The sequence below is a fragment of the Anguilla rostrata genome, chromosome 1, assembly GCF_018555375.3.
Source record: "Anguilla rostrata isolate EN2019 chromosome 1, ASM1855537v3, whole genome shotgun sequence".
Lineage (NCBI taxonomy): Eukaryota > Metazoa > Chordata > Actinopteri > Anguilliformes > Anguillidae > Anguilla > Anguilla rostrata.
In genome coordinates, this window is record NC_057933.1 from 62,667,209 (window position 1) to 62,693,171 (window position 25,963).

The following is a 25,963-nucleotide window of genomic DNA, read 5'->3' on the forward strand; positions in this document are numbered from 1 at the left end:
AGTGGATTATGTTTATTTTGTGTCTGATGGTCCAGTTTTGAATTACACTGCCTGGCCAAAAAAAAAGTCACCATTTGGATTTTTTTGGACAGTGCCCACTGTGTAAGCCTCTGGAGGCAGTGCTATGATCTGGGGTTGCTTCAATTGGTCAGGTCTAGGCTCAGCAATGTTATGCGGCAATAAAATGAAGTCAGCTGAGTACCTGAATGTACTGAATGACCAGGTTATCCCATCAATGGATTTTTTCTTCCCAGGCATATTCCAGGACGACAATGTCAAGATTCATCGGGCTCAAATTGTGAAAAAGTGGTTCTGGGAGCATGAGGAATCATTTTCACACATGAATTGGCCACCACAGAGTCCTGACCTTAACCGCATTGAAAGTCTTTGGGATGTGCTGGAGAAGACTTTACGGAGTGGGTCGACTCGCCCGTAGTCAATACAAGATCTCGGTCAAAAATGCAGTTCTGGACGGAAATAAATGTTGTGAGCTTGCATAAGGTTGTCTAAACAATGTCACGTCGAATGTGCGCTGTAATCAAAGCTAAAGGCGGTCCAACAAAATATTAGTGTGCGCGACTTTTTTTTTGGCCAGGCAGTGTACATGTGTCATTGCCAGAGAAAGTGAGGTGAATAGATCATAGTTGAAAAGTGCAGTAGAGCAGAGAGTGCTACATACAGGAATAGTTCCTCAGAAAGCATATCCGGGAAAAAACAATGCTCATGATTGAATTGCCCTGCTTGAATTGCTCCACTATAAGCCACTCACATGGGAAATCCCTCCTGCTTTGTCATTCATACGAAAAGGTGGTCAGCCATAATTGCCACCTTGTAGGTTAAACTGCTGCTTTACTCAATGTCAACAGACCAGTGTTTCAGTTTCAGTGTTTTCCCCCAGTAGAACTTGCCACAAAAACCGTAACATTTCATCAACATGAAACCATTTCCTGTCTTACTACACAAACTTATGACGTACTGTTAGGAAGCCATAAAATATGTCAGTGGTTTCAACATTGCAATAGTGGGAATATCAACATTATGGGAACAAAGTGTGGCTTCTGTGTCTCAAAGTAGGGAATCATTGTTGTTGTTATTTTAAAACAGCATGGTGAGTGCGCATTGGGTTTTAAAACCACCACACCTGTTATGGGTTATGGGTATGGAATCGGAAGGGTGGACCAGAAATTATGACCCATAAATGCTGATGGTGGTAGGGGTGGGAGTTGGAATGGCTGGGGGTGGGAGTTACCACAGGAAACCAGGCTAAGTTATCTTTTAGGTCCTCATTGTTGATCAAAGAGCTTGCTCAAAGTATATCAGAGAAAGAAACCATACATATGCATACTGTATATATATATATATATATATATATATGTGTGTGTGTGTGTGTGTGACCACACACTCAGTGGTCACTTTATTAGGAACGGCAGCACAAATAGCTGCTCCTCCAAACAGTGAATGATGTGGCTGCAATTCCAGCAAGAGTTGTTAATTTAATGTTAATGAGAGAGGTCAGAGGAGAATGGACAGACTTGTTCAAGCTAACAGAAAGCCCCCAAATGCTCGAATAACGGAGGTTTACAGCAGTGGTGTGCAGAAAGGCATCTCTGAACACACAACATGTCAAACCTTGAAGTGAATGGGCTGCAGCAGCAGAAGATCATGCCAGGGTGAGGCTGCAGCTGATATGCGATCACCAAAGCTGGATGATTGAAGATTGGAAAAATGTTGCCTGATCTAACTAATGTAAATTTCTGCTGCGACATGCAGACGGTAGGGTCAGAATTAGGTGTAAACAGCATGAATCCAGGGATCCATCCTGCCTTGTGTTAATAGTGCTCGCTGCTGGTGGTGGTGTAATGTTTGTTGACCCTTTGTGGTCTAAGCTTTAGATGTAGTTTGAGCTTGAAGTGCTTTAATTGGTTGTTCCTATAAAGTTTCATATAAGACAAAGCATATGCTCTATATAAATACAGTATACAATTTTTTCAAGGATTGCAATTGACCACTTCAGGGGACTGGGATGGACAAAGGGAGAATGACCTCAAATATTGATTTCCTTATGTAACAGGCGTGATCTTGCGTTGTTTAAAAGCACCACACACCAGGATTCCCAGTTGAGTTGGTTTATTCTGATAATAGACAAACAGTGCGATCACTGGACTGTTCTCAACATGTAGGCTATCTTCAGCAATGGTGATCGCTTGCATGGGCAATTTAAACTGGGCAATAAAACCAACAATATCAATTACAGCATGCATATGTACCTGATAATAGATAAACAGTGCGATCACTGGATTGTTCTCAACATGTATCTTCAGAAATGGTGATCTAAAAATGTAGAAACACTCATGTTACCACACACACACACGCGGCCTGCAACTTAGCAACTTAACTTAGCTAGCAACATAGCCCACATGCCGTTCGTCGCAGTTCGTAGAACAGATATAGTGGATATGCAAATCTACAAATGCACAAAAGCCTTTGTCCATATCTAAACTCCTTTAGGTACATATGCATTGATATAACAATATAATTGTGAACGAATATGAACAATCTCTTAAAATAATTGGCACAATGTTATAACGTGACTGACCGCTTGCAAGGGCAAGTTAAACTGGGAAGAACGTAACGTGCGTCATTCCCTTAAAGGCAACTACACAAGTATTTTAAAGTGACAGAACACTAGACCCAAAATACACACATACACCTGTGGTACAATGGCAAGTGTAATCATTATTAATTATGTTACACTTACAACACAAATGTTCTCTAATCTCATTCAACTGATGCTGTCATGCAACCCAGCTGACTGGTTTGGGGGACTTTCCAAAAGGGCTGGTCTGCACTATACAAAAATAAACAAACCCAAGGTCAGCCACGGAATGCGCTCTGAGTAACATTAAAAAAATATGAAGCAAGGGATTTAATGAATAAAGAAAGCTTGACAATACTGTAAAGTAATATTAAAGGGTATCTAATTTGTGGCAAATGCAATTTTTCTCAAGAAAACTATCAGTGAACTGTTTATCAGGTTAGACGCTTGGCAGTGTTTGATTGGTCAACATATGAAATACTGACACTATGGCTACAGTACAGTTTCCCAGTGTTTCTCGTCATGTGGACTCTGAATGCTCCACTATGCTCTCAATTAGGTTTTTCTGGGTTGCTAATTGGATACTGATTTGAATTCGGAATCTTTTCAGTTAATCTGCTGTGCTACTGTGCATTTAGATTTATTTGATAATGGGTGTGTTATAAGTAATAAAGTGAAAAGTTATCTGTATTTTCACATAATTACAGTCTTAATTACAGTCAGGAAATCCAATATTTCAATCCATAGGGCTTAAAACAGTCATTTAAGTAAGTATCTAATATTAAGTTGAATACCTATGTGTTTTACACATAATTTCACAATTTTGTGGGGCCAAAAAAATTAAATACTCTGTGTATTTAATTTATTTCACATAGGGAAATGCAGATATAAAATATCAAATTCAATGAAGTGTTAATTTATCAGCTCAGTAAATTCTAACTAATTAAGAGCTCAGTTTTTATCTAAACCACTGATGAATCAGAAGGACCAGGATTTGAAAACACAACAGGACAGTCCTATATTTGTTCCAATCATATTTAGGAGACAGGGGTTACTTTGTCACCATTGGCAATTGTAAATCAGAGAAGAGCACCATGACTTGTGGAGTCCCACAGGGTTCAATTTTGGGCCCCTCTTATTATTTAATATCTATATGCTCCCACTAGGCCAAATCCATAAAGAAAACAACATTGCTTACCACAGCTGTGATGGTACGCAAATGTACTTAGGTCTCCTAGCAAATTACCTTGGTCCAGTAGACTCCCTGTGTCAATGCATTTTATGTAAGTGTTATACAAATAAACTTGCCTTTCCTTAATTTAGACAGTCAAGTATAATGCTGTGATAGTGGGAAAACGGGACGGGTGGTGGACTTAAATTATCTTACATACAGTTATTAGTGCTTTGACTGAAACAACTTATCCACAGGGCAAAAGCCTGTGGATAGCCTGCTTGCCCAAGGTGCTAACTAACCTGCTATGTGACCTTTTCTGATGTATTTGTGTACAATGAGGCTATGGCATTATTTATTGCCTTTAGCTTCAGGCAGTAGAAACCTTGCTGACTAGGTGTTCTGATGGAATGGATGAATAGAATGTTTGTACGTCTGAGTCGTTCACCAGAATAACTAATGGGCAACATGCAGTTGAAATTGAGAAAGGGCTGGGCACTTAATGTGCTCTAGATAATTCTAGGTAATCCTTATGATAAGAAGGACCAGTGTGTAGTCCTGTGAAAGCTTATTTTGTACCATAAAAAAGCATTATGACCACTTGACCACTAGATGTCCTAAACTCTAAGCTGTTACACAATGTGAATACAGATAATTTCATTACAATAATAAGGAAAAAAGAAAACAAACCAAGATTAACATAGTCTGAATGTTTATATATATATATATATATATGTGTGTGTGTGTGTGTGTGTGTGTGTGTGTATCAGGTGTTTATGTGATTATGTTTTATATACACTAACTTTGACAAAGTTTCTAAATTCTTTCAAATCATTTAATCAAAACACAAAATAATGAGATTCACCAAGAGACCAGAGTGCAGTCATATTATGTATTTTTAAATTTTAGGTGAATAGTCTGTGGAAGCATATTTTCATGTAGCTTATTATATTTTTCTATTGATTTAATTGTAAATTAGATATGTATTCCAAAGCAATAGCAATGTTTCTTAAACTTTTTCTTGCCTTGTTTCTACTCATGCAATATAGGGAGAGCATACTGTCTATCGATCTTTTTGTGTGACTCAGGCATCACAAATTTAAAGTTTCAATAGCTGTTGGGTAATCTTTATATAAATGTACTATATCATTATTTGGCAAGTACTACAGCCAAGATGCGTATACTCTAAAAGAGGTAACTTTTTATTATGATCTTGGTCTCTACAATGTAAGACAAAATGACATTACTGCAAATATATATATATATATATTTTTTTTATTTATGCTTCTTGTCGGAAGCATTACAAATACTTATATATGCACTCAGAATATGTGCCAAGGGAAAATCATCTGAACAAACCAGACAATCTCATGAACACAATAATCTCTGGGATTCATGAACCACAAAGGCTATCCATGCTCAAAAATACAACTCTCCACTGTTTATCTTGTTTGGAGACAGGGATCACATTCTTTTTCAATGGTACCGTGAATAAACACACGGCCAAATTACACGAAAGAATTTTTGAAAACGTTTTATTTAACTGGTGAGGTAATGTGGCTCAAATTCTTTTGCATCTTTCATTTTTCTACGGTTTGATGTCTTATTTTTGAACTGTTGACCTTGGCTTCATCTGTATGATTTGTACATGAGATAACTTTACTGTTACTTCACATTACTGTTCATTAAATGCATGTGTGGGCTTCCAGGTGAGTACGAGAAACCGCATATATACACACTTAACCGCTGTCAGCTTCCTATCACCGAAACTGGTTTCCCTCTTTTCAGTTTCAGGTGTTGCAACTCGGTAGGCGTAAGTACACCATGGTGTTATGGGAGTTGTAGTCGTAATATCTCGTTCAACAGTGGTGAAAGTTGAAGCTTTGCTCAATAGAACTATTTGTCCCAGAGTGCTCGTGTTATAGAGAGAACAGCCAGGAGATCGAGCAGTTCTCACTGCAAGGTGTATAGTTTGTGACACTCCTTATTGAAAAAAAAGTTAGCGAACAAATTAACCACGGCGTACAGTTTGAGTATTTGTGGGTCATGTGTAATTTCTTCAAAGGACCGCTTTTTTCTTTCTGACTTTTGTTGAAATGGTGAGTGATTTTATTCATTATTTATTAATAGGACAACTGATTGGTAATATTATTGTTAGCTAATATTATAACGGCTGTATCGAAGAGCAGGAAATGTTTCGCGAAAGCTTGAATTTTCACCATGGAGAGAGATTTTTTTTGGAGATAGAAATATACTGATCCTTCAGCCTATGATCAGTGACATTAAAGGAGAAGCTGTAATAATTTGTTTTGATAAATATTTTATAAAACCCTACCGTAACTGGTTGTCCGCCGTAGAAATCCGTGAAAACAAATCCGTGAATTGAAGTTATAGTCAACTAATGTTAAAACATATTTGCTGTGGGTTAATTAGGCTACTTATAAAGTAGCCTACCTTCGGCGTGTATTAAGCGCTGTAATGTGTAACTTAGTGTTGGGTTCTTCATAGAGGTATACAATATAGGATAATATTCAGAGTATCGATGTTCGAGCAGGTGCACAGACTTGTTCTGAAGGTGTGTGGACATAATTAACAACGACATATTTTGTGCCACTAGCATAGAATGGCAGAGTGCTCCGAGGGAGCACGTACATAAATAAAGGACGGTCTTATCTAGACAGGATCAACCTGTTTTTGAGCGTTGGTTCAGGAAAACATATTATTACTGACTGAGCAACCGTGCCAGAGTCAGGTGTAGTGTCGTGCTCGATTTATATGAGCACAACAAGACAAAACTACCGGACGCGGCCTTAAAAAAACAAACAGAGAGTTGATAGTTATTGAAATATAAGAAAAGCAAGTGAATACAATTACGCCCTTCAGTCCTACTCGCTGTGCTGAAAACACTCATTTTCTTAGTCTTTGTTTTGGCATTTAGGCATAATCATGTAATATGGTCGCCTATGTGTTGGTCGCGCCGAAGAACTGTGATTAAAGTTGTGTAGTTTAGCCGAGACGGAATTGGTGCATGCGCCTGATACAATCAAATATTATCTTCGGTCGAACAGTATGAGACTGTTGTTAAACTGTTATTGCCAAATCAGCCTTGATTCATTGATTGACTTAAGGATGTTTATTAACTTTCTCGATTGAATTATTGAGTTGCATTCTCTAAGTGCAACAGTTTGTCATGTTTCCTGTTTTATCTGGTTTTATTCATCTTTGAACATCATGAAAATCTCGTGCTGTCAGAACCAAATCTGATTTGAGACCAACACGATATGATTATTTAATGTGATTTTTATTTTTTAATTTTTTAAAAACTTCTTTAATGTGATTCAAAAACGCTCGTTTGAAGTGAACAGTTGTGAGAAAGTAGTCCACTGGGATTTAGTGATGGGTACTTTCTCAAACGTCCGAAATGCCCCCTCACAAAAAAAAAAAAAAAACATGTAAAATAAAATAATAATAATAATAATGACTAACAGGACCAATAGATGGACAACCACCAAGTATTGATTGCATTTTTCATTGCTTTATCTAATTACTTATTGTGGCTAGGAAATAAAATTAACACAAAGATGAAAACCAATTTCAGGTGGTTGAGATGTCAAAATAGCTTGAAAGTAGGCTGCAGTAATTGTCTGTTTTATATCTCAGTAGCTCAGGCTTTCTAAGGTTAGCTCCACCATTAATTTTAAATTATAGGCCTATACCAGAAAGTAGCTTATTCTTCGCCGTTAAAATAATAGGTATGGACATTAGAATATTTGAAAGATTTTAAATAACTAAACATGCCAGATAATGTGATATTTTATGGTTTATATTACAAGGATAGCATCCCCCATGCAAAGCCCATTGCTTCACTTCTCTGTGGCTTGTCTTGTTACAACAAAAGGACCAAGAAAAACATTTTTGGTCTCTTTAACTCAAAAATACAGTCATCAAACTAGTTTTTGTCATGCTGTTATCTTCAATTTAGCTGTGTCCAGGCGTGACTTAGGGTGAGGGGGCAGACAGTAACCCAGTGAGGTGGAATAATGTTAGTCTGACAGAAATTTCATGACTTTTTCAAGATTTTTTTTTCTTGCACTGTGAAATATGACCCATGTTTTTCAATATTAATATACATATCAAATTATAATAAATAAATAATGTAATATTGGTGAGGATTTCACTTACACAAGATTTTAGGCTGATTGTTTAGTTAGCTGAAGGTTGTAAGCTGATTGGTTCATGGGCAGCTACAGAAAGTCTTTATCTTTATCCGTGCTTTCTTTTTTCTGCTCTTCTTGGACCAGAGAGCAAAAATGTTTACTGACTGAGTATGATAAAATGTTTTTTTTTAAATTATCATTATCTATAAATAATAGTTATAATTATAATTCTAGGCTGTGACAAGTGCTTTCGGCATTTTTCTCTATGTTTGTTTACAATGTACAGTCATTTTAACAGGTCTAAAGATGGCAGCCAAAAGAGCTAAGTCACTACGTCGCATGGGAAGTCTCGCACGGAGCAAATCCGAGGGAACCCTAATCGATCTGGATGATGATGGGCCTCTTAACAACAATTTGAGTGGTAATGCTTTACTTGTAATGCTTAATCTATCCCTTTCCTGGCACTGAAGTGCTTTTGTAGTTGCTCTCTGAGAAAATGAACATTTGGCAGAAATCTTTAGGAGGAATTGCTTAGCATTTTTAGATCATATGTTATTGATCATACTCATTGATGTTTACATGCATTGATGCAGCTATTTTTGGTGTAGTTAGTGTAACTTTTCCTGGGGTTTGTCACTTGCTTTGTTTTGTTACTGTAATTTTAAGATTTTAATTAAAATGTATTTTGTTGCCTTTTTCTCATTTTACAGGCAGTAATATTGCATGGCAGGAGAGGAATCATTCTGATTGGCCAATATTACAGCCTGAAGTCCAGCACATGTCACAAACTAGAAATCCATTCTGGAATGGTTTATCTGATTCCAACCCTTTCTTGGATGATATTGTACGAACAGAGGCAAATAGCAACATATCAAATACAAATGTATCAATATTGAAAGAGGATCCCTTGGCTGTTTTCTGTGATAATAATGCTGATGCCATCAGCATGTCATCAGATGAAGCAGGCTTTGGGCAGCTTTTGAATTCCAAGCAGAAGAGCATGAGGAGGTCTGGGAGGTGGAAGAGTACTTCGGATATTCTAGAGGTATTTGAGAAGGATCCTAAGAAGGAGAATGGCCTCAGTTCTTCAAGTCAGTTTTTGAACCCTGATTTTGAATGGTTGAAGAATGACAAAGAGGCCTACAAGATGGCATGGCTGAGTCACAGGCAGCTAACAAGGTCATGCCTTGACCTGGGCCTGATGAGTCAAAGCCCAGGCTGGGCCCAGACTCAGGCCACTGAGACTCAAATATCTTGCAAAATTGGGCAAAGTGGTGGGTCTTTACAGTTACCTGATTCCAGCATTAGTGCACATATTCCAGAAGGTCATGTTCTGCCTGGGGAAGTCCAGGAAATTACAATGAAAACAATCCTTGATCCGCCGCTTGGACTCAATAGCGACATCTTGACAACGGTGAGTCCGCTCCTGGAAATGAGTCTCAGCAACCTCAACACAAAGGAATGCATTTTACTGGAGATGAAAATTGCTGGGGAGATCAAGAAAGACCCTTTAAGCCAGGTCATGACTAAATTTGTGTGCTTGGTCTCCCACAAGAGAGAGGGGCCATTTCAGAAGTTGAAGAACTGTTACATTTATAAGAACATGTTACAAATAAAGCTGGATGATTTGAAATCATGTTTGTACATTATTGCAGCAGCACAAGCCTCAATTCTCCAGCCACCTGCCACTTCAGTTTGGGACTACATGGATCGACTAATCACTTTGGGGGTTTATGGACCAAAGCATATCCACCCATCTTTCAAAGCCATCTGTGTCCTTTTTTGTCACAATGAAATTCCACTCAAACTTCCATTCTCTGATATGAAAAGGGGTAATAAGAACTTACCACCACTTGTACTGCAGCTTTGGGGTAAACATGAATTCAATCCTAAAGGCCTGAAAGATCTGAAAGTTGTTCTAACCCCAGTAGATACAAAGTTTGAGATCAAAGCTGCTGATCAGATCAAAGAAATAAGCCAAGATCACCTCAAAACAGGTCAGGTTCTCCGTCTTCCATTTGAGTTGTCTAAAGCCGACAGTGGGGAGATGGTAGCCTTTAAACTGGGGGTGAATGTGAAGGACTCAGATGGGTGCCAGTTGGCCCATTTCCATGTATTGACCCCAGAGGCCACTCCACGAAGGTCTGAAAAGCTTGGTCCCAAACGAGTCGATAAGCGGAGAGAGGCTTCGCGATCCACACCCATCCCAGAGGAAACAGCGCCACAGTTCCCCAAATTCGAAGACAGATCTGTAAATGTACAGTGGTACGGAGTAGCCCTGAAAGCAGTTTTCCGTCAGCCGAGAGTGGAGTACCTCTTGGAGTACTTCAAGGGCGACACAGTTGCACTCCTCTCTCGAGATATAGTAAGGTCGTTGGGACAATCAAAAGTCAAGGAATGGTATATTGGCTTTCTCCGAGGAAGGGTGGGCCTTGTCCACTGCAAGAATGTCAAGGTCATCACTCGAGACCAGGTGATCGACTTCTCTGAGGTAAAGATCACCACACAGGCGCTCCTGGATAACATCACACTGCCTTTCAAGAAGCTGACATACATGTACTCTGGTATCCAGACCCTGATCACTGAACAAATATCCAGCTGGAGGGGCTTTGCTGAGGCCCTTGGGTATTCAAACCTGTTGCTAGAAGAGATCACTTGGAAGCATGCGGAGACAGAGGCTGAGAAAGTGGCTTGTGTGCTGGAGAAACTCAAAGAAGACTGCCATTCAGAGAAGAGCCGCAAGAAGTTCCAACATGAGCTTATCATTGTGAGTCTGGGAAATTAGCATTTTGTCTATGGTGCTAGCTTTGTAAGCTGTTTTCTTTGCTTTTGTTGGTTATGTCACATCATAGCATTTTGAAGGTTTTACAGTTCTTACTGGTTTGTTTTTGCGGCCGAGAAATGGGCTGATATCTCCCAAAATATATTGAAGCGACTTGGGAAAAGCATTTGTTACAATAATACCAGCTATATCCCAGATTAATACATGATACATTACTACATTACACTGAATAAATATCTTAAATCGCTAGTGTTAGTTTCTATCACATAACAATAGCAATTACAAAAACAAACCACTGGTGCCGCCAATGAGGATAGTAATAATAAGTTGTGGCTGTTTTATCTAGGGACTCTTGAAGATGGATTGTCAAGGTCTTGTAGCACGTATCACTCAAAGCACAGTTATTCTTTCGGCTGCTGTGGAGCTGGGGTTTCGGTGGAGGGAGCTTGCTGAGAGGTTGGGGAAACTGTCCTGCACTCAGATTGCTGCCTATGAGGCTCCACACCTAAGCAAGAATGGAGAAGTCAGCCCTCAGGTGAGTCAGCTGGAATAAAGCTGGGAAATATGCACTGAAATGAGACTCTGATCACTGTAACAAGAAACAAAGGCAATTTAAGTCCAATGTACGGAGTCAATTAAAAAAAAATTTTTTTTACGGTTCCTCATCAGAACCTGGTGATCTGAGACGTACCAATGATCACTTTTTGTTATTTTTACTCATTGTTCTATGTGTTCAGGTTACACACACAGTGTAACCTGAACAAAAGCTGTTCACATTGGCTACGACTCCTCTGGTGATTCTTTCCCCCCTAGTGCTTCTTGTGGTAAAATGACTCATTGCTGTGGTAGGTGCTCATGTGGTGTGTCAGTTATTCTGGGTGTCTCTGAGTAAGTGAGGTACATTCATATATGCTACAGGGCTGCTGTGTCTAGTCTAGTGTAAAATATGTCAGTATTTAACATTTTCCCTCTCTTTTTTTGCAATAGTCGATGTGGAAGCCTGCATATGACTTCCTGTACACGTGGAGCTTGCGCTATGGAGAAGGCTACCAGGATATGATCCAGGACCTGCACCTGGCTTTAGACAAGATGAAGACCCCTGTGACGAGGCATTGGAGGCAGATCACAGGTGCCCTCATCACAGTGAACTGCATGGAGATCCTCCATGTATCCGCCTTCCCAAAACAATGAGAGAACTGTGGAATGTCTCAAGTACTGACCCTTCCCTGACTACAGGAGATCCTTAAGATGTCTTTGACCTACTCACTTTGTGAGAGATCCAAGGGGAATCCCAAGTATGTATGTTGGATTTTTTGCCACTCACCCACATTGCCTTTTTTGTCCACAAGGTCAATTTTTTAAACCGTGTTTGTGTTCGTGCGTTTGTGTTTCTATGTGTAGTTTGGCACATAGAAATGGAGTCATGTTATGGATCAAAAGTTGCTGAAACAGTGGCGTTGATGTTACCGTTTTTTCGTAAATTCTAATATGTTTATTTTCTTTTTATGTGTTCTTGATATTGAACAATATTTTCATTTTGATATCTGCATTATCTTTGAAGAACTCCGTTTTAATTTTTTTTTACACCATTTAGCATTTTTAATGATGTATACAGATCCCTAAAACTGCTTCGGTTTCATCTGTTGAGGATACGCTAATTATTTGAAATAGCTTTTCCAAACAGGTCACAATGAATATAGTAAAAACCTCAAGGAAACCAACAGCACAGGTGGAAAAATTAGTTCAGAAGCCATTACTTTCAGTGGGAAATGTTGCTGTTCTGAGGACATGCCTGCTCACAAGTTAAGCTTTAATCACGGATGAAATGTGAAACATTCAGCTGTCCTGACAACTGCACATCAGTGAATATACCTGCCCCTCACTAGAGTGTTGAATGAACTGTGACTGCCTACTGCAACCAAAAGCACTAGGAAGTAAATTACATTAATGTTGTTTTGAGTAAATGCTTTCATGGTCATTATGATGTGTATTTTTAATGGTAATGTGATGCCATTGACTAGAACTAGAGTATTAATTTGCAGTCTACACCCAAAATGGATAGACCATAAAAAGGTGAAGCTATACTGGCAATTAAAATATTCATGTATTCATAATAAAAACGTCATGAAATATCTCCAGTGGTATTTAAAACAGGAAGATCCTGAAGGTATCTTTTTATACAGTAAGTAAAACCATGCTCAGAAGAAGTTTTTTTTAACTGTATTTTTGTGATGGTATCCCCATTTAAAATGCTGCTGTTCACCATGTTGCCTAAAGCTGTGTTTCCAAACCAAAATACTCAGAAGGTTGGCCTAATTTCAGACTGTAGGAAAAAAAATGTTATAGAAACGGGCAAACTCTGATTCTGAAAAAATAGCCTGTTTAGAAATGAAGTGTTTTTGTTTTAATTCTGTCAGTTGAGTCCACCTCTAATAGTTTTACATTTGTATTTGGAAAAGTATGACTCTTCTGGCTAGACGTGTATCTTGTACAGTACTGTTAGTTTGAATTAGTGCATATACAAAACGTTTTGCTGTAATAAATCTGTTCTCGAAAATAGCTCTTCATGCAGATCCTTATATTTCATCTTTGCATATAGCTGTATCCACAACAACTTATAGCTTGCATTTTGCATGCTATCCATCCCTAAATTGGATATTACTGAAGCATCTTGTTTGAGGTGCAATTCCCTAGCACAGCATTAAACCTGTAGGGTGCCAGCATACCACATGGACTTTATTAATGACAGGAAAATACCAGTTAATAAAAGTCTGTATATCTAAATATGTCTCGCTAAGCATATGTCCAGTTATGCAGTTATGGAGATTAACATTCTGTTAGTTTAAGTACACAGTAAATAGATTTCCAAAATACCCTGTTTATCATGTTGCATACAAATTATGAAATTGGATAAAAGGTACAAAAGAGTAGTATGGTCATTGTGGATCTTTATTATCTATATTTATCATGAATGAAATCCAAGTGTTTTAAACCATTTGTAATCAGTTTGATAATGTACATGCTAATTTGTTGAATGGTGTCAAAGGCCTGTTCATCCTTTATACATTGCCTATTTTCCAAAACGTCTTATGTAATAATGGGATCATTGGGCCATATTTATGCATGTTGCATTCTGGGAAGCGGGATGCGGTGCAATCCAGCCGCTAACCTGCCACACCAGATCACTCATGTGTTAGTGGTGATGTTATTTGGACATCGCTAGCTTCTGTGGTGACCTCAATGTTAAAAACAGCCTAATAATAATCCTTTATATAGACTGCTGATTCAAAAAACATCAGACTTAAAATGACACTCTAGTTTAAAATTATAAACACAGTTCATAGTCTACCTTTTCTAAATACTCCCAGCTTGTTAGCATAGAATCTTGGCCTTGCACTTTGTAACCTGTGCGATGTTTTTCTGTTTGCTTTACAGATTGGGCTAACACTCTCATTGGTGTTTGCTTAAGCCCTATTCCAAATAAGTCAGTATCACAAGGAGTGGTTTTTCACTGTCTTTGCATGCACGTTCAAGACCTGTCAAGAGGTTTATATCAGTTGTATATGGATACATGCCCTACATGTGCTGTGTAGTGTTCACTGATGGGAATATAATAGTGAAGCATACACAGTATACAGTAGTCTGTTACAAGAACATAAAAAGATAATGATAGGTGCTCACCCAGTGTTGAATAAAACTGTGAATTTTGCTACATATCAAATATTATTCAAATTTAGCTGTGTGAAAAAATATATGTGCTTACATGTTTGTTTAATCTCACTTAACTAAATTAGCTTACCTGGATACGTTTGCGATTTTAGAACCCAAAATCCTGAGACTATATTCTTTAAAATGAATTCTGACCCAAGTATGGTAGTAAAGGTTTACTGTATGGATTAAAGGCCTGTGGATTAAAATATTAAACGTATGTCACAACAAGCAAGTAAATCAAGGGGAAATAGGGGATGAAACCAAATATAAGTGAATATGTGATAAGAGTTTTCTTAACTTTGCATTCTAATGCTGATGTAACAATCACTACTGCTGCAGATTGAAAGCAATGGAGTTCTAGAACACTGACTTAATCTACTCTTCAATGGTTTAATATTACTGTATAAGGAGCCCAGAGGAGGGTATTGGCGTAGTAATGCAGAATTATTTGATGTCTGTCATGCCACTGTAATGTGATGAGCATGAAAACAGGAAAATGCTGTCTGTTAACTGCAGTTTTTTGAAATGTCCATTTGTGGGCCTTTTTGAAATGTTGTGGTCTATTACATCACCCTCATATTTTAGGATTGAAAAGGTTTGCTGAATACCATGGAAGTAGATCAGTGTCTTTGCATTCATAAGGGAATCTCTGATTTAATTGGCACACAATGAGAGATGGGTGGAATTTGTCATTCACCATTAAAGTACACAATTCTGCTGTTGCAGTCTACTTTAATGCTAGATAAGGTTTTTTTAAAAAAATGCCCTTAAAGCAAAACAAAAATAGTTTTGGATTGAGCGTTTGGTTTTACACAGTACCTCATAATTTGTCATCACTTAGTCATAAAATATTTCTTTCAGAGTAAGCATGCGGTTGAGAATATTAATTTCATGTCAGTCTAGTGGTCACATAAAATTATTGAGTGATAATCTATAAAATGCCAAATTTTCTTAAATTGACTATTGCAACTTTATATACACTTCTGTAAATAAATTACACAAATACAGTGTAGCTGGACTCCTAATACATCATTCTGTAGTAATGATGACGCACCTTATTGTAGATTGTTAGCTACAGGACGTGGTTTTTCCCTAGCTGACGTAGTCATGTGACTAATGTTTCAGGTAGGCTATATAACATTACCCCCTCACAACCCCAGCAGGGTTTCCTGTCAGCAGTCCTCTCCCCATTTGATTCTAATTATAGCAGCCATCTCAAGCCGTTGATGATTTAGGACTAAATGTATATATTTACAGAGACTTTATGGTTGTCCAGATAAGGCCTCAGACAAGCTAGTGGGTTAAAAACGCATTTAAATATTTTTGTGGTGTGGTCTATAGCGTAGATCTCACATGGAACAATCAGTTGTGAAAGTAATTAAAACCATGAGTGAGACGTGTGCTCTGATATGAAACATATGGACGTACCTCACTCTACTTTTCCAGCGGTTTTCCCCCACTACACAGAATACTGAGTCAGCAAAGGCAAACAGAGCAGTAACCAAGCGATTCCATGCCCTTGGCAGTATGTTGCTTGGGCAGTGAATCCACACAGCAGACACAGCTCACCCATGAAAGCCGTGGGAAGACTAGTAAGCCCTGAAGTGTCACGTTATAGAGGAATGAGTGGCAGATGTCCATAGGTTCTACACACAGGTTTCTATCCTCCTGCTTTGATGAGAAAAACTATAAATCCAGACCCAAAAATCAATTTAGCCAAGAATTCACAGAATAAATGAATTCTAATGTTTAATTCCAGCTGAGCTTCTACGCTGCAGGCTATTGACATAGTGTATCATGGTACCTTAGGTTTCATTACAAATGCCAAATCTCTTACTCATCATTGTCTTTTGTATGAAAGGGCAGGCCTGCCATCTAGTTTACCATAGATGATTTCTTTGGTACAATTTTATTTGCAAAGCCATTACAGGGCAACTCCCTATCTATTTAACTTACATTTTTAACTGGAATACATATTCTTATAATTTGTATTCACAAAGCCTTTTTATACTGCATTTTGCCCTTTTACATAGTTTGGAAATATGGCTTTTAGTTATTATGCCCCATGGCCCTGGAACCAGATCCAGATGGACATTAAACTGGACTACTTCATCCATCCATAAACTAGAATAGTTACTTTACCGTTATCTGGCAAAAAGGCTGAAACTTCTTCTAATATTCTTATTTGGAATAGAAAATTACCAGTGGCCAGATTTTTAACAGTATGACTCATGTACCATTACCAAGCAATACTGGGTAACCATTTGAAAGGTTGTGGTTACATAATTTAACACTCTGTTACTTAACGTCAAAGAAATCATTTTCATCATGATAATCCTGTGTGACAGTTGGAATTAATTTGTAGCTTAGCCAGAAAGCTTAATTGTTCTGGGTAACTGGGCAGGGTTTAACCTTTAAGTTTACACAGCAAACTGGCTTTCATCATTTTATTTATTTTTTATGTTCCTCACTGCTTAAATATGTTTTAAAAATACTTAATTATATTCAACCTAAAACAATTTTCCAAATAATAACATTCATTTTCTTGTATATAATTTGGTTAAATCCACTGTGAAAAATGTATCCTAAATCATGAAGACGAAATATTTAAATGTAAATGATTGCAAAAATGTTGTTCTTAAATTGTGGAACTAAATCCTTATCTTCAATTCACTCCCTAATCTGCAGTACAGTCCAATCTGCAATTATAATTTATACGTTCTTTGCAACTACGTGAGCTACCTGAGTTGCAATACAAGCACCTACTGTAGCCTGTTTAACAATGCCAGACATACAAGCCTCTCCAACACAGGTTTATAATCGGTTAGCACAATTTGTAGTACATATCATTGTTTTATTGCTGGTTACAGGTGTAGATATGTCTAATGAATGACTAAATTAATACTTACACTATGACAGGTTGCCTATTTCGGCTGTATAAGAGATAATGCCAACAATGATAGCTTCATATACTCAACACAAACACAAATACTGTAAACTAGCTGAGCAATTCATGTAACTTGTCAACTGTACTTGTCACAGAAAAGTTAGCTTTTAGTGTAATGTATATAATTGCAATAATGCAATAATTTCAGTTGATTCCCGTCAAGTGAAACATCGATCGCCAGTTTAAAGTAAGCAATCACAAACATTCTGTATTAATCCCCTATTTGCCGATGTGGGGTTATTGTCATGCTGGTCTGCGGTCCGGAACTGGCAGTGTTCATTCCGGCTTTCCGAGCAATTAGGGACGCACGCTGTGATGAAACGGCGGCCCAAGACAATGAATTCCTGTTTCCTGTGGAAGGGCAAAGCCGACCCAGTAATGAATGAGCAATGAAAAACCAGTCCTTGCAAGCTGGCATGGTTTATTCGAGCCTGTGTGGAACACAGAACTGAAACAAACGAGGTGGGCGACATAGGCCTGCTAATGTATCAGAGTTTTGTGTCAACAACCTCATATAACATATGGTTTTGAGACGTGTCGACGACGAATTCTATTGATAGGAATAGGTTTTTGATGCCCTGTGTTATGTCATAGGAAATAGGGCCAAAGGAACAGGAATTAAAAAGCCAGCCAGCACAAAAGCTTTTACAGCGACACCCACAGACAAAAGGGGAAAGGACAGTCAAATCGTGGTGTGTTTGGGAGGACAAGGGAGGAAAATCTCACTGTCCTCCCTTAGGGCAGGCCTACTTGTATCAATCTAATGTTTAATTTTTTCAGTGCTAATCTGTGATTGGTCAAAATATGTAAAATCATGCTTCATGGGAGGATGACCTTCCTTATCAATCAACAAGCAGAATAAAATATTTTCATTGTTTTGATTCTATTAATAATTTCCAAGTTTCATCTGCAGTTCACTGGAATATTCTATTTAATGTTAGTGTGATGAGGTGGCGGTGAAACAATTGATAGCAAATTACAAAATAAGCAATATGAAGAACTCTAACAGACTTCATTGTTCTGAGTTTTTATTCATTACAAATGTTCATGGTTTTTGTTTTTATATCAGAGGTTGTTGAACACAGGCCGCTAAACATTGTAAATATTCCATTTTACATTTTTCTATTTTTTCAGGTGAAATAACTTAGTCAACGGTATAAAGGTAGTGTCATGGTTTTTTTTGTTTCTATTTTTCCTTTTTGGGTCGGCAGTTGGCGGCACTTCTCAGTTTCTGTATTTCTGTTCATTCCCTCATTGGTTTCCCCTGTGTTAATTGTAATTGTGAGTTCACCTGTGTCTTGTCTATTTAAGTTCTTTGTCCCCTTGACTCGGGTGCTGGTTACTTGTGTTTGTTTCTGACTTTATGTACCTGCCCGCGTTTGTCCTGCTTCCGTTTTGTGTGTGTGGTTCTACCCGTGTACTCTGCCTGCCTGTGTTCTGCCCTGCCCGTGTTTTGAGTTCCTCTTGTTTTCTGTTCTTAGATATTTTGGAGTTTGTGTTTTTGCCCATCGTGGCCTTTTCTGTTCCCTGTTTGTGTTTGCCTTTTTTGTAGCAAAGTCTTTATTTTCCTTTACCTCTTTAGTTTCATGTGTTTCACTCTGCGCCTGGGTCCAACCCCGTCGACACCCTGGCAGGTAGGGTATTACCCCAAAATTGAACCTCTTACTTGCATTGTGTGTCAAAGATAAGAGGTGAGTGTAGCTACTGCAATGCCTGTTCTTGTATACCTAATGTTAACCAAGCTACTCTCAAATTGAAAGTAACAGATAGAGGTTGCAACAAATAGAGCTGGAAAGGCCAAGGAGTGAAGAGTAATTGATATGCTGACATGCCATTTGAAGACATTTCAAAACATTTTCAACATATTCAACTGATCAGTTGTATAAAAGCAGTTGGTGAACGTGACATGAAGATGTTTTTGTCATGTTTTTCCCCGCAGGTCGGAATTGCACAAACAGGAACCATTTTCTGACATGCCGATGTGTTGCTGCTCTGAGGCACTACTCTCGTGTGTAGCACTGCTGATACAGACAGCCAGGCCACCTTTCCTTGACCACAGCGGTCTCATGCTGCATGTAGGAAACAGTTTCAATCAAAGAGAAGATGAGATTAAATGCTATTTTTTTGTACAGCCTCTCAAGGCGTAACATCACTGTACAAGCTTCTTTAGAGTTATGTGAAGTGTACTCTCTTGCTGTGTACCACAAACCCACTGATGCCCTTATACCAGTCATTGTGAAGCACTACTGTTACTGCACTACTCTTATCTAAAATATCCTTTGCATGCAAAAACTGCAACTATTATTATTATTACAGTATAACTTTAGTTGTTCAGTAAATATGCATTGAAAATTAATCCCAGAAAATGTATTGAGATATCAACCACACATAAAGACACAAGGATTTTAGAGTGCAGGTCTTGAATCCACGCAAAAAACTCTGAGATGTATTTTTCCATAGTGTCCGATTTTGGTCACATGCTGGCCTCTGCAGAGTGACTTACAGTACTAACCCAGAGCTGTGTTATCCTACAGTGCCCAGAAAACGGAGGTATTACTTTTACCTGGATTGCTGCTCTGTCATCCGGTACTGGTACTGTCACTGGCTATTACAGGGATGGATTGGGGTAATGGGCATAAAATAAACTGCCACTCTGTCGCGAAGTGTATATATATATTCATTGGCATATTTATCCATAGAGACATCTGAAGCTTTTATTGAGGCATGGCTGCTGCTCTTTGGCCATTTCGACAGAGATAAAACATGATGAGTTGGCAGTTCGTATCTGTCAGAATCTAAATTTTCTTCCAACTTCTTGTCTCGAAGTTGAGAATTTAATGAGATCACCTCTCAACACCAAGAGATAATTAGTGTTTGTGTGTTCCTATTTAATATTCAGTAAGATTGAACACATTTGTTGAAAGGATATGTACTCATTATCTTTGGACTGTCTAAAAAGCTAATACTTGAGTGCTTTGTTATTAATCATTTATTACCAACATCAATACAACATGGCTTCCAGATAAAGTTGCTCAAAATCCCTTCAAGACATCAAACACACTTCTTTTCACTTCTCCTGTCTGTATTGTCTGATATTGATAATTATCTCTACCATTCCATTTTTGCAAATGTGCCACAATGAAAAGGAGAGATCAATACCTCTGCACCATGTGAAAACAAACGGGCATGTCTTGTTAAAGCCACTAGCTTGGCTTGAATATAAGGAGGAAAAGGATCGTACTATTTTTAGCATAAGGACATGTCTGTGTGTATTTCAGCAACAAACACTGCACAACTGGTATTGTATAACAGGAACACAATACAAGACAAAAAAAGGGGCTATACCAGCTTTTTAAGGGTGCTTATCAAGGGTACTGGAGAAATGGAACTGTGCCAGTCATTGAAGGAGAAAGAGAACTTAACACTGTCATAGATTTGCATTCTGAATCCCAAAGATTTAAAAAAAAAATGCACCCTGGCATTTAGACAAAAAAGTGTAGTAATCAACCAAGTCAATAATGTGTTCATATTTAATAAATGCTTTCTGTCTCCATTAATGCAGACAGAATGCATCTGCATTCTGAATCGCTAAATTTTTTATTTAGCTTGACATTTAGACAAAGAAAGTGTAGTAAACAAACAAGTCAATACCTATTTAATAAAATATGACCACAAAGTGCATAAGTTCACAGGGAACAGTAAAGGGACGAATCTCACCTGACTTTGACAGTGGATATACACTGTACTGCAGTGATCCTGCGGTAGGTTTTTAAGTAATTTATTTTGCAGATGTACTGTGAAAAAGGCATTGGTATAAATGTTTTCCCAGCCATATCCATATTCTTTAATGACACTTGTTAATAACCACATAAATCTGTAGAATTAGTGAACCCACACAATGTTGGTTTCTACCACACTGCAAGTCAGTCCTCAGTTAGTTATTAGTCTTCCCATGTAAGAACACTGAGAGAGGCTGTAGTACTAGCTGCCATTACATTACATCTTTCATACTCTGATAGCAATTGCAAATGTCCCTTATAATTATATCAAGTCAACGCCTTCATTTTGGGTATACATGAAGAAGAGGAGTGGGAAGAGAATGAGGAAGAAGATAAGGAACTGGACTAAAAAACTAAAAAACAACATTAAAAATGCTGTTAACCGAAGAGAGCAATTCTCCTTTTGGCTGTGTGGAGCACATATCTTCCATGCTCTATTGTTATTTTAAGGGAGATTAATGTGGCCGAGGGCCTTGACCCTGCTCACAGAGAAATCAGAAGAACAAATAAAAATGCCCCAGGGATCAGCAGCACAATAATAGATGGATTTGCACTCTACGTTTGCAGGTCCCTCTTTTTCAAAAGCAACGAAGCAAATTATTATGTGATTAATGGGATATGACCAGTTTTGTTGAGAGCCCCATTCTTGAAATCCCAGGCCACAATGTTAAGGATTTGTCAGTTCTTTCAGACATCAGAGTCCCCATCCATTTTTCTCGTCAGTGTGAACACAATAGCCCCTATAGCCTTTCTGATTATGTAACATTGAGGCAGTTGTTATAAATAGCCCCCTGCTATTGCAGACATGCACAATTTGAAGGGTTAGAAGAAAAATTAACATCAGTAGTTTTATTTTTAACAGCAACGGCAAGCTTGCACTCAAACATGAATATGCAAATGCTGAGTATTATTAATGCTGAAAATAGTATATGAATATAGGCATAGTACACAATTCTGTGACAAACAACAGCTTTATGTATGCATAAACACATATAGCTGCACAAATGCACACACACATAAGGATACATGTGTTCTTAAGCAATCAGTCCATACCTAAATGCAGCTTATTAGCCTTAACTGCATACATACAGTACATGTGAGAGGTTTCTGATGTCCTTAACTTTATTTCAATCTGACATTTTTATTTATTTATTCATTTTGTAATTTTATAATACAAACTTTAAAACAGACAAATCTTTGACTAAAACCATATCACAGGGACTATGATCTGATGCTAAGATACACCATATCTTATATACAGTTTTTATATACAAGACTAACTAGAAAAAGGTAGCTTGGATGAAAAGAACATGCTTGGTTCCATGGTCATGCCCCTTTTACATAATCGAACACAATACATTCCATGAAGTGAATGATTATATTTTCAAAGAACAAAATTCTGATTTTTAAATTTTATTATTATTATTTTATTTTATTTTATTTTTTACATTTTTGGAACCAGTAAGTTATTTTCCCTTCTATTTTCAGCACGGGTAGCACAGAAGGCAGCATTATTGAGTAATGATGTTTAAATCCACATAAAAAACAATAGTATTTTTGCTAGTCTCAAACTAAGTAACAGGAGCTGAAATAGAAAATGTCAGAACAAACCCTAGCAATGCAGCCGGCACCCTATAACTGCCCACTAGCTTCACGGTTTAATTGACAATGAGGTCAAAAGAAATCAAACTATTGTGGTGCTATGCTGTCGGTCACGGGTTTAACGTCAGTGTGGTGTTATTCATATACAGTATCTGTGACAGAACTGAGAACTAACGGATAGCATATAGCATGGAATACTGCGCGTTTGTGCGCGTCCTCTGGAAACTGTTTCCTCAAACTGCAGCGCGGGAGTTAGATGGCAAGTTAAAAGCGCACTGATCATCAAGGAAGATCAGGCAAGTCTGTGTTCTAGTGGAATTACACAAGCATTATAGCGAACGCTCTGGGGGGTGGAATAGAGACTCATCCGATGCGTTTATTTATCATGTAAATGTCTTGAGTCTGACTAAGCACCGTGGACTCTTCTTTGCAGCCGCCTCGACGTGATAGCAAAGCAGTCAAGACTAATTTGACTTCATTGCGTCAACTTGGAATCAGCATTTTCACTATACCAATTATCACTCCCCATGGATCTGTCTGGCGTCGGTCACAGGCTTCTTGTGTTGCTCTCGTAGGCGCAAAAGAAATGACAAATTACTTTTACAAGGGAGAGACACTGTGGGTTTCAATTTTCTTTCAAACTGTGAAGGAATGATGTCCAAAAGAGGATGTGTACAAACAGGAAGATCGTCTGGAGTCTGGTGGTGCTGTCAGTACTGGAGATTGGGTTTGGTGTGTCGAGCATCACCTTGGGTGCGGTGGGGCTGAGGAGCGTCCGAACCACTATGCAGAAGACGCAGTTAGGAGATGCATCTCCGGTATGGAGCGGAATGTGTGTACGTTGTATATTTTATTTTTTTTAATTAACGAACGTTTCGAACGTGCCGGTGCGCATTTTAGGTTTTTTCAACTTCGTGTTCTTCAAACAGTCATTGGAAATGTTGCATATTACTACTCACCTATAATGTATTGTGCATGCTTTATTTTAATGTTTCAGTACTGTACACAAAATGTAAGGCATACATATATTTCATATTTTAGAGTATGGTCAAACTCTGTCTCGATAAATAGTCCAGTTCTCGATAAATAGTCCAAGTTCAATCAACAGCTGGTTTAGTAGCTCCTCTACAACACTACCCTCATTGAGAATTCCAGAATTAATGAATATGCAAATTGCAGCACTTCAATTAAGGACAGCAAGTTATTCTTCATTTGTCAAATAGGTAAATTGAATCCAAACAATTTATGGGCAGTTTCATCAAGAACTACCTATTTTATAAAACAATGTTGACACTGCATCCCAGAACAGGCAAGCTTTGGTTGAAACTCTGCACGGGTATACACAGTTGGCATAGAAAGTAGAAAGTCGTTCTTGATTAAACCATGCACAACAAGGTCTGTGGATGTCCGTGAGTAACCGTATCATTATATTAGGAAAGAGCTGCTGAAATGCCTCTTTAAATTGAATCACCAACACTAGGCTTCCATTTATTCGCTTAAGATTCTTTTCAGGAGAATGTTCTATCAATCTAATAAAATTATTGATGATACTTTTTTAAACTTCCTTCTCTTCATGTTGTTTTTCCATTACAGTTTCTCATCTGTGGACTATGTGGGGTACTCTGTGCCATAAAGAGGTCAGGGCTCATTGTAAGTCGTCTCTCACTTCATACATACATATGTATATATATATATATATATATATATATACACATACAGGTATAATCCCTCAAATTGATGTTATCTCCTGTAAAGCCTGAAAGGACTGATGCAAGCATCCCATTATAACATTTGTGTGTCAATGTGTGTGTGTGTGTGTGTTTGTGTCTATTTATAAATATTTAGATAATGTGTTGCCCCTACAGTTCAGCTTCACTGAACATTGCAATCATCGTGAGTACAGATGGACAAACAGAATGCATGAAACCAAATACCAGAATCCACAGTATAGGATGACAAATTACTGACAGATGACTGGCAGATAAGCAGATTGACTGTATCTGTATTTTAAAATCATAACTCTGCTATCACAACTCTCTAAATAAATAAATAAATACAGGAACTAGGTTAGCTACAATTGAAGTTATTTGTCAGCACACTGCGTAGCACATCTACTAGTCCTAGTTTTTTTTTTTTCTGATCAAAATCAAGTTGGCCATGCCCTATCTTTACCTGTGGGCATTAATAAGGTGATTCACCAAAGCCACTCTTTACAGGAAGCCCCAGTGCCTTCTCCTGCTCAGTAAACACGCTCTCCTCTCTCTGTCCGGCTGACAGATGATATTGTTTTCAGCCTGCTGCATCTGCGGGCTGATCGGCGGGATCCTGAACATCCAGTTCGTGCGGGTGCTGGTGAAGCGGTCGGACGGGCTGCGCTCCGTCCACCTGGGGGCGCTGTCGCTGGCCTCCCTGGGCATCGCCGGCTGCACCCTGTGCACCTGGCTGACGTGCCGCCTGGCCAGCACGGAGCAGCGGCGCATGTTCCTGGAGAGGGAGCACTCGCTGCACCACTCCCACGAGATGACCGAGAAGGTGCGGCGCACGTCCTCGCTTGCCATCACCTGACGCGCAGTCCGACCTGGAAGGCCTCTGCTTCGATTTCTGGGTGGGTGGGGGGTAGGGGGGCTGTTGCTGCACCCATTAACATGATGCTCGGCTCAAATTGCTTCCATAACATATATATGAATCATGCTGACTTGGATAACAATGTGAAATATGATAATATAAACTATTTCATTTGCCCAGGAATAGGGTGTCTACTGAGTGCATCAGTAATGATAGCAATATTGATACCGCATTTAGATTTCCTCTGGCTTGAGATTATACTGTAGATCCATACATATACCCCCCTCTAGTTAGTTTAATATTATATAATTTTGGGAGAGCAACCTTCTGTATTAGATCTACAAACAAAGACCGAACAGTTACTTCCATTCTATTTATTTCATATAAGAAATACATGTGTCACCTGCTCTAAAAAGAGATAAAAATGCAGGATTCTCTTACAATGAGAAGACTATCTCACCATGATGGTGACAAAGTTATAAATTAACTTCAATAAAGAAATTAATCATTTTACAGCCTGAATTTGGTGGAGATAGCAGGATAGCCACCAATACTAGTTTGAATGAACTCCGCAGTAGTAGAAGGTATCAGAGAGGAAATATATCCATTGTAGCTCTTTCAGTACTTTGTTTTCTCTGAATGGATTAAAAACT

General features: G+C 38.3%; 2 protein-coding genes across 3 annotated transcripts; both read left to right on the forward strand.

The window, feature by feature from the left end:
- The first annotated feature begins 5,651 nt into the window (after positions 1–5,651).
- Positions 5,652–13,265, forward strand: macc1 (MET transcriptional regulator MACC1). Of its 2 annotated transcripts, none has more exons than XM_064348247.1 (5): positions 5,652–5,866; positions 8,211–8,345; positions 8,635–10,691; positions 11,053–11,241; positions 11,694–13,265. In XM_064348247.1, the coding sequence occupies exons 2-5, from the start codon at positions 8,231–8,233 to the stop codon at positions 11,895–11,897; spliced, it is 2,565 nt and encodes an 854-aa protein (XP_064204317.1). In that variant the 5' UTR covers positions 5,652–5,866; positions 8,211–8,230; the 3' UTR covers positions 11,898–13,265. The 2 variants fall into 2 exon arrangements, with proteins under 2 accessions (XP_064204317.1, XP_064204308.1); XM_064348238.1 differs by having other exon boundaries at positions 5,653–5,866; positions 8,223–8,345.
- Positions 13,266–22,873: 9,608 nt separating this feature from the next.
- tmem196b (transmembrane protein 196b) lies at positions 22,874–25,719 on the forward strand. Its single transcript, XM_064348260.1, has 3 exons — positions 22,874–23,581; positions 24,339–24,395; positions 25,023–25,719. Exons 1-3 carry the CDS (start codon positions 23,414–23,416, stop codon positions 25,308–25,310), a joined length of 513 nt encoding a protein of 170 aa, XP_064204330.1. The 5' UTR covers positions 22,874–23,413; the 3' UTR covers positions 25,311–25,719.
- The last annotated feature ends 244 nt before the right edge of the window (positions 25,720–25,963 follow it).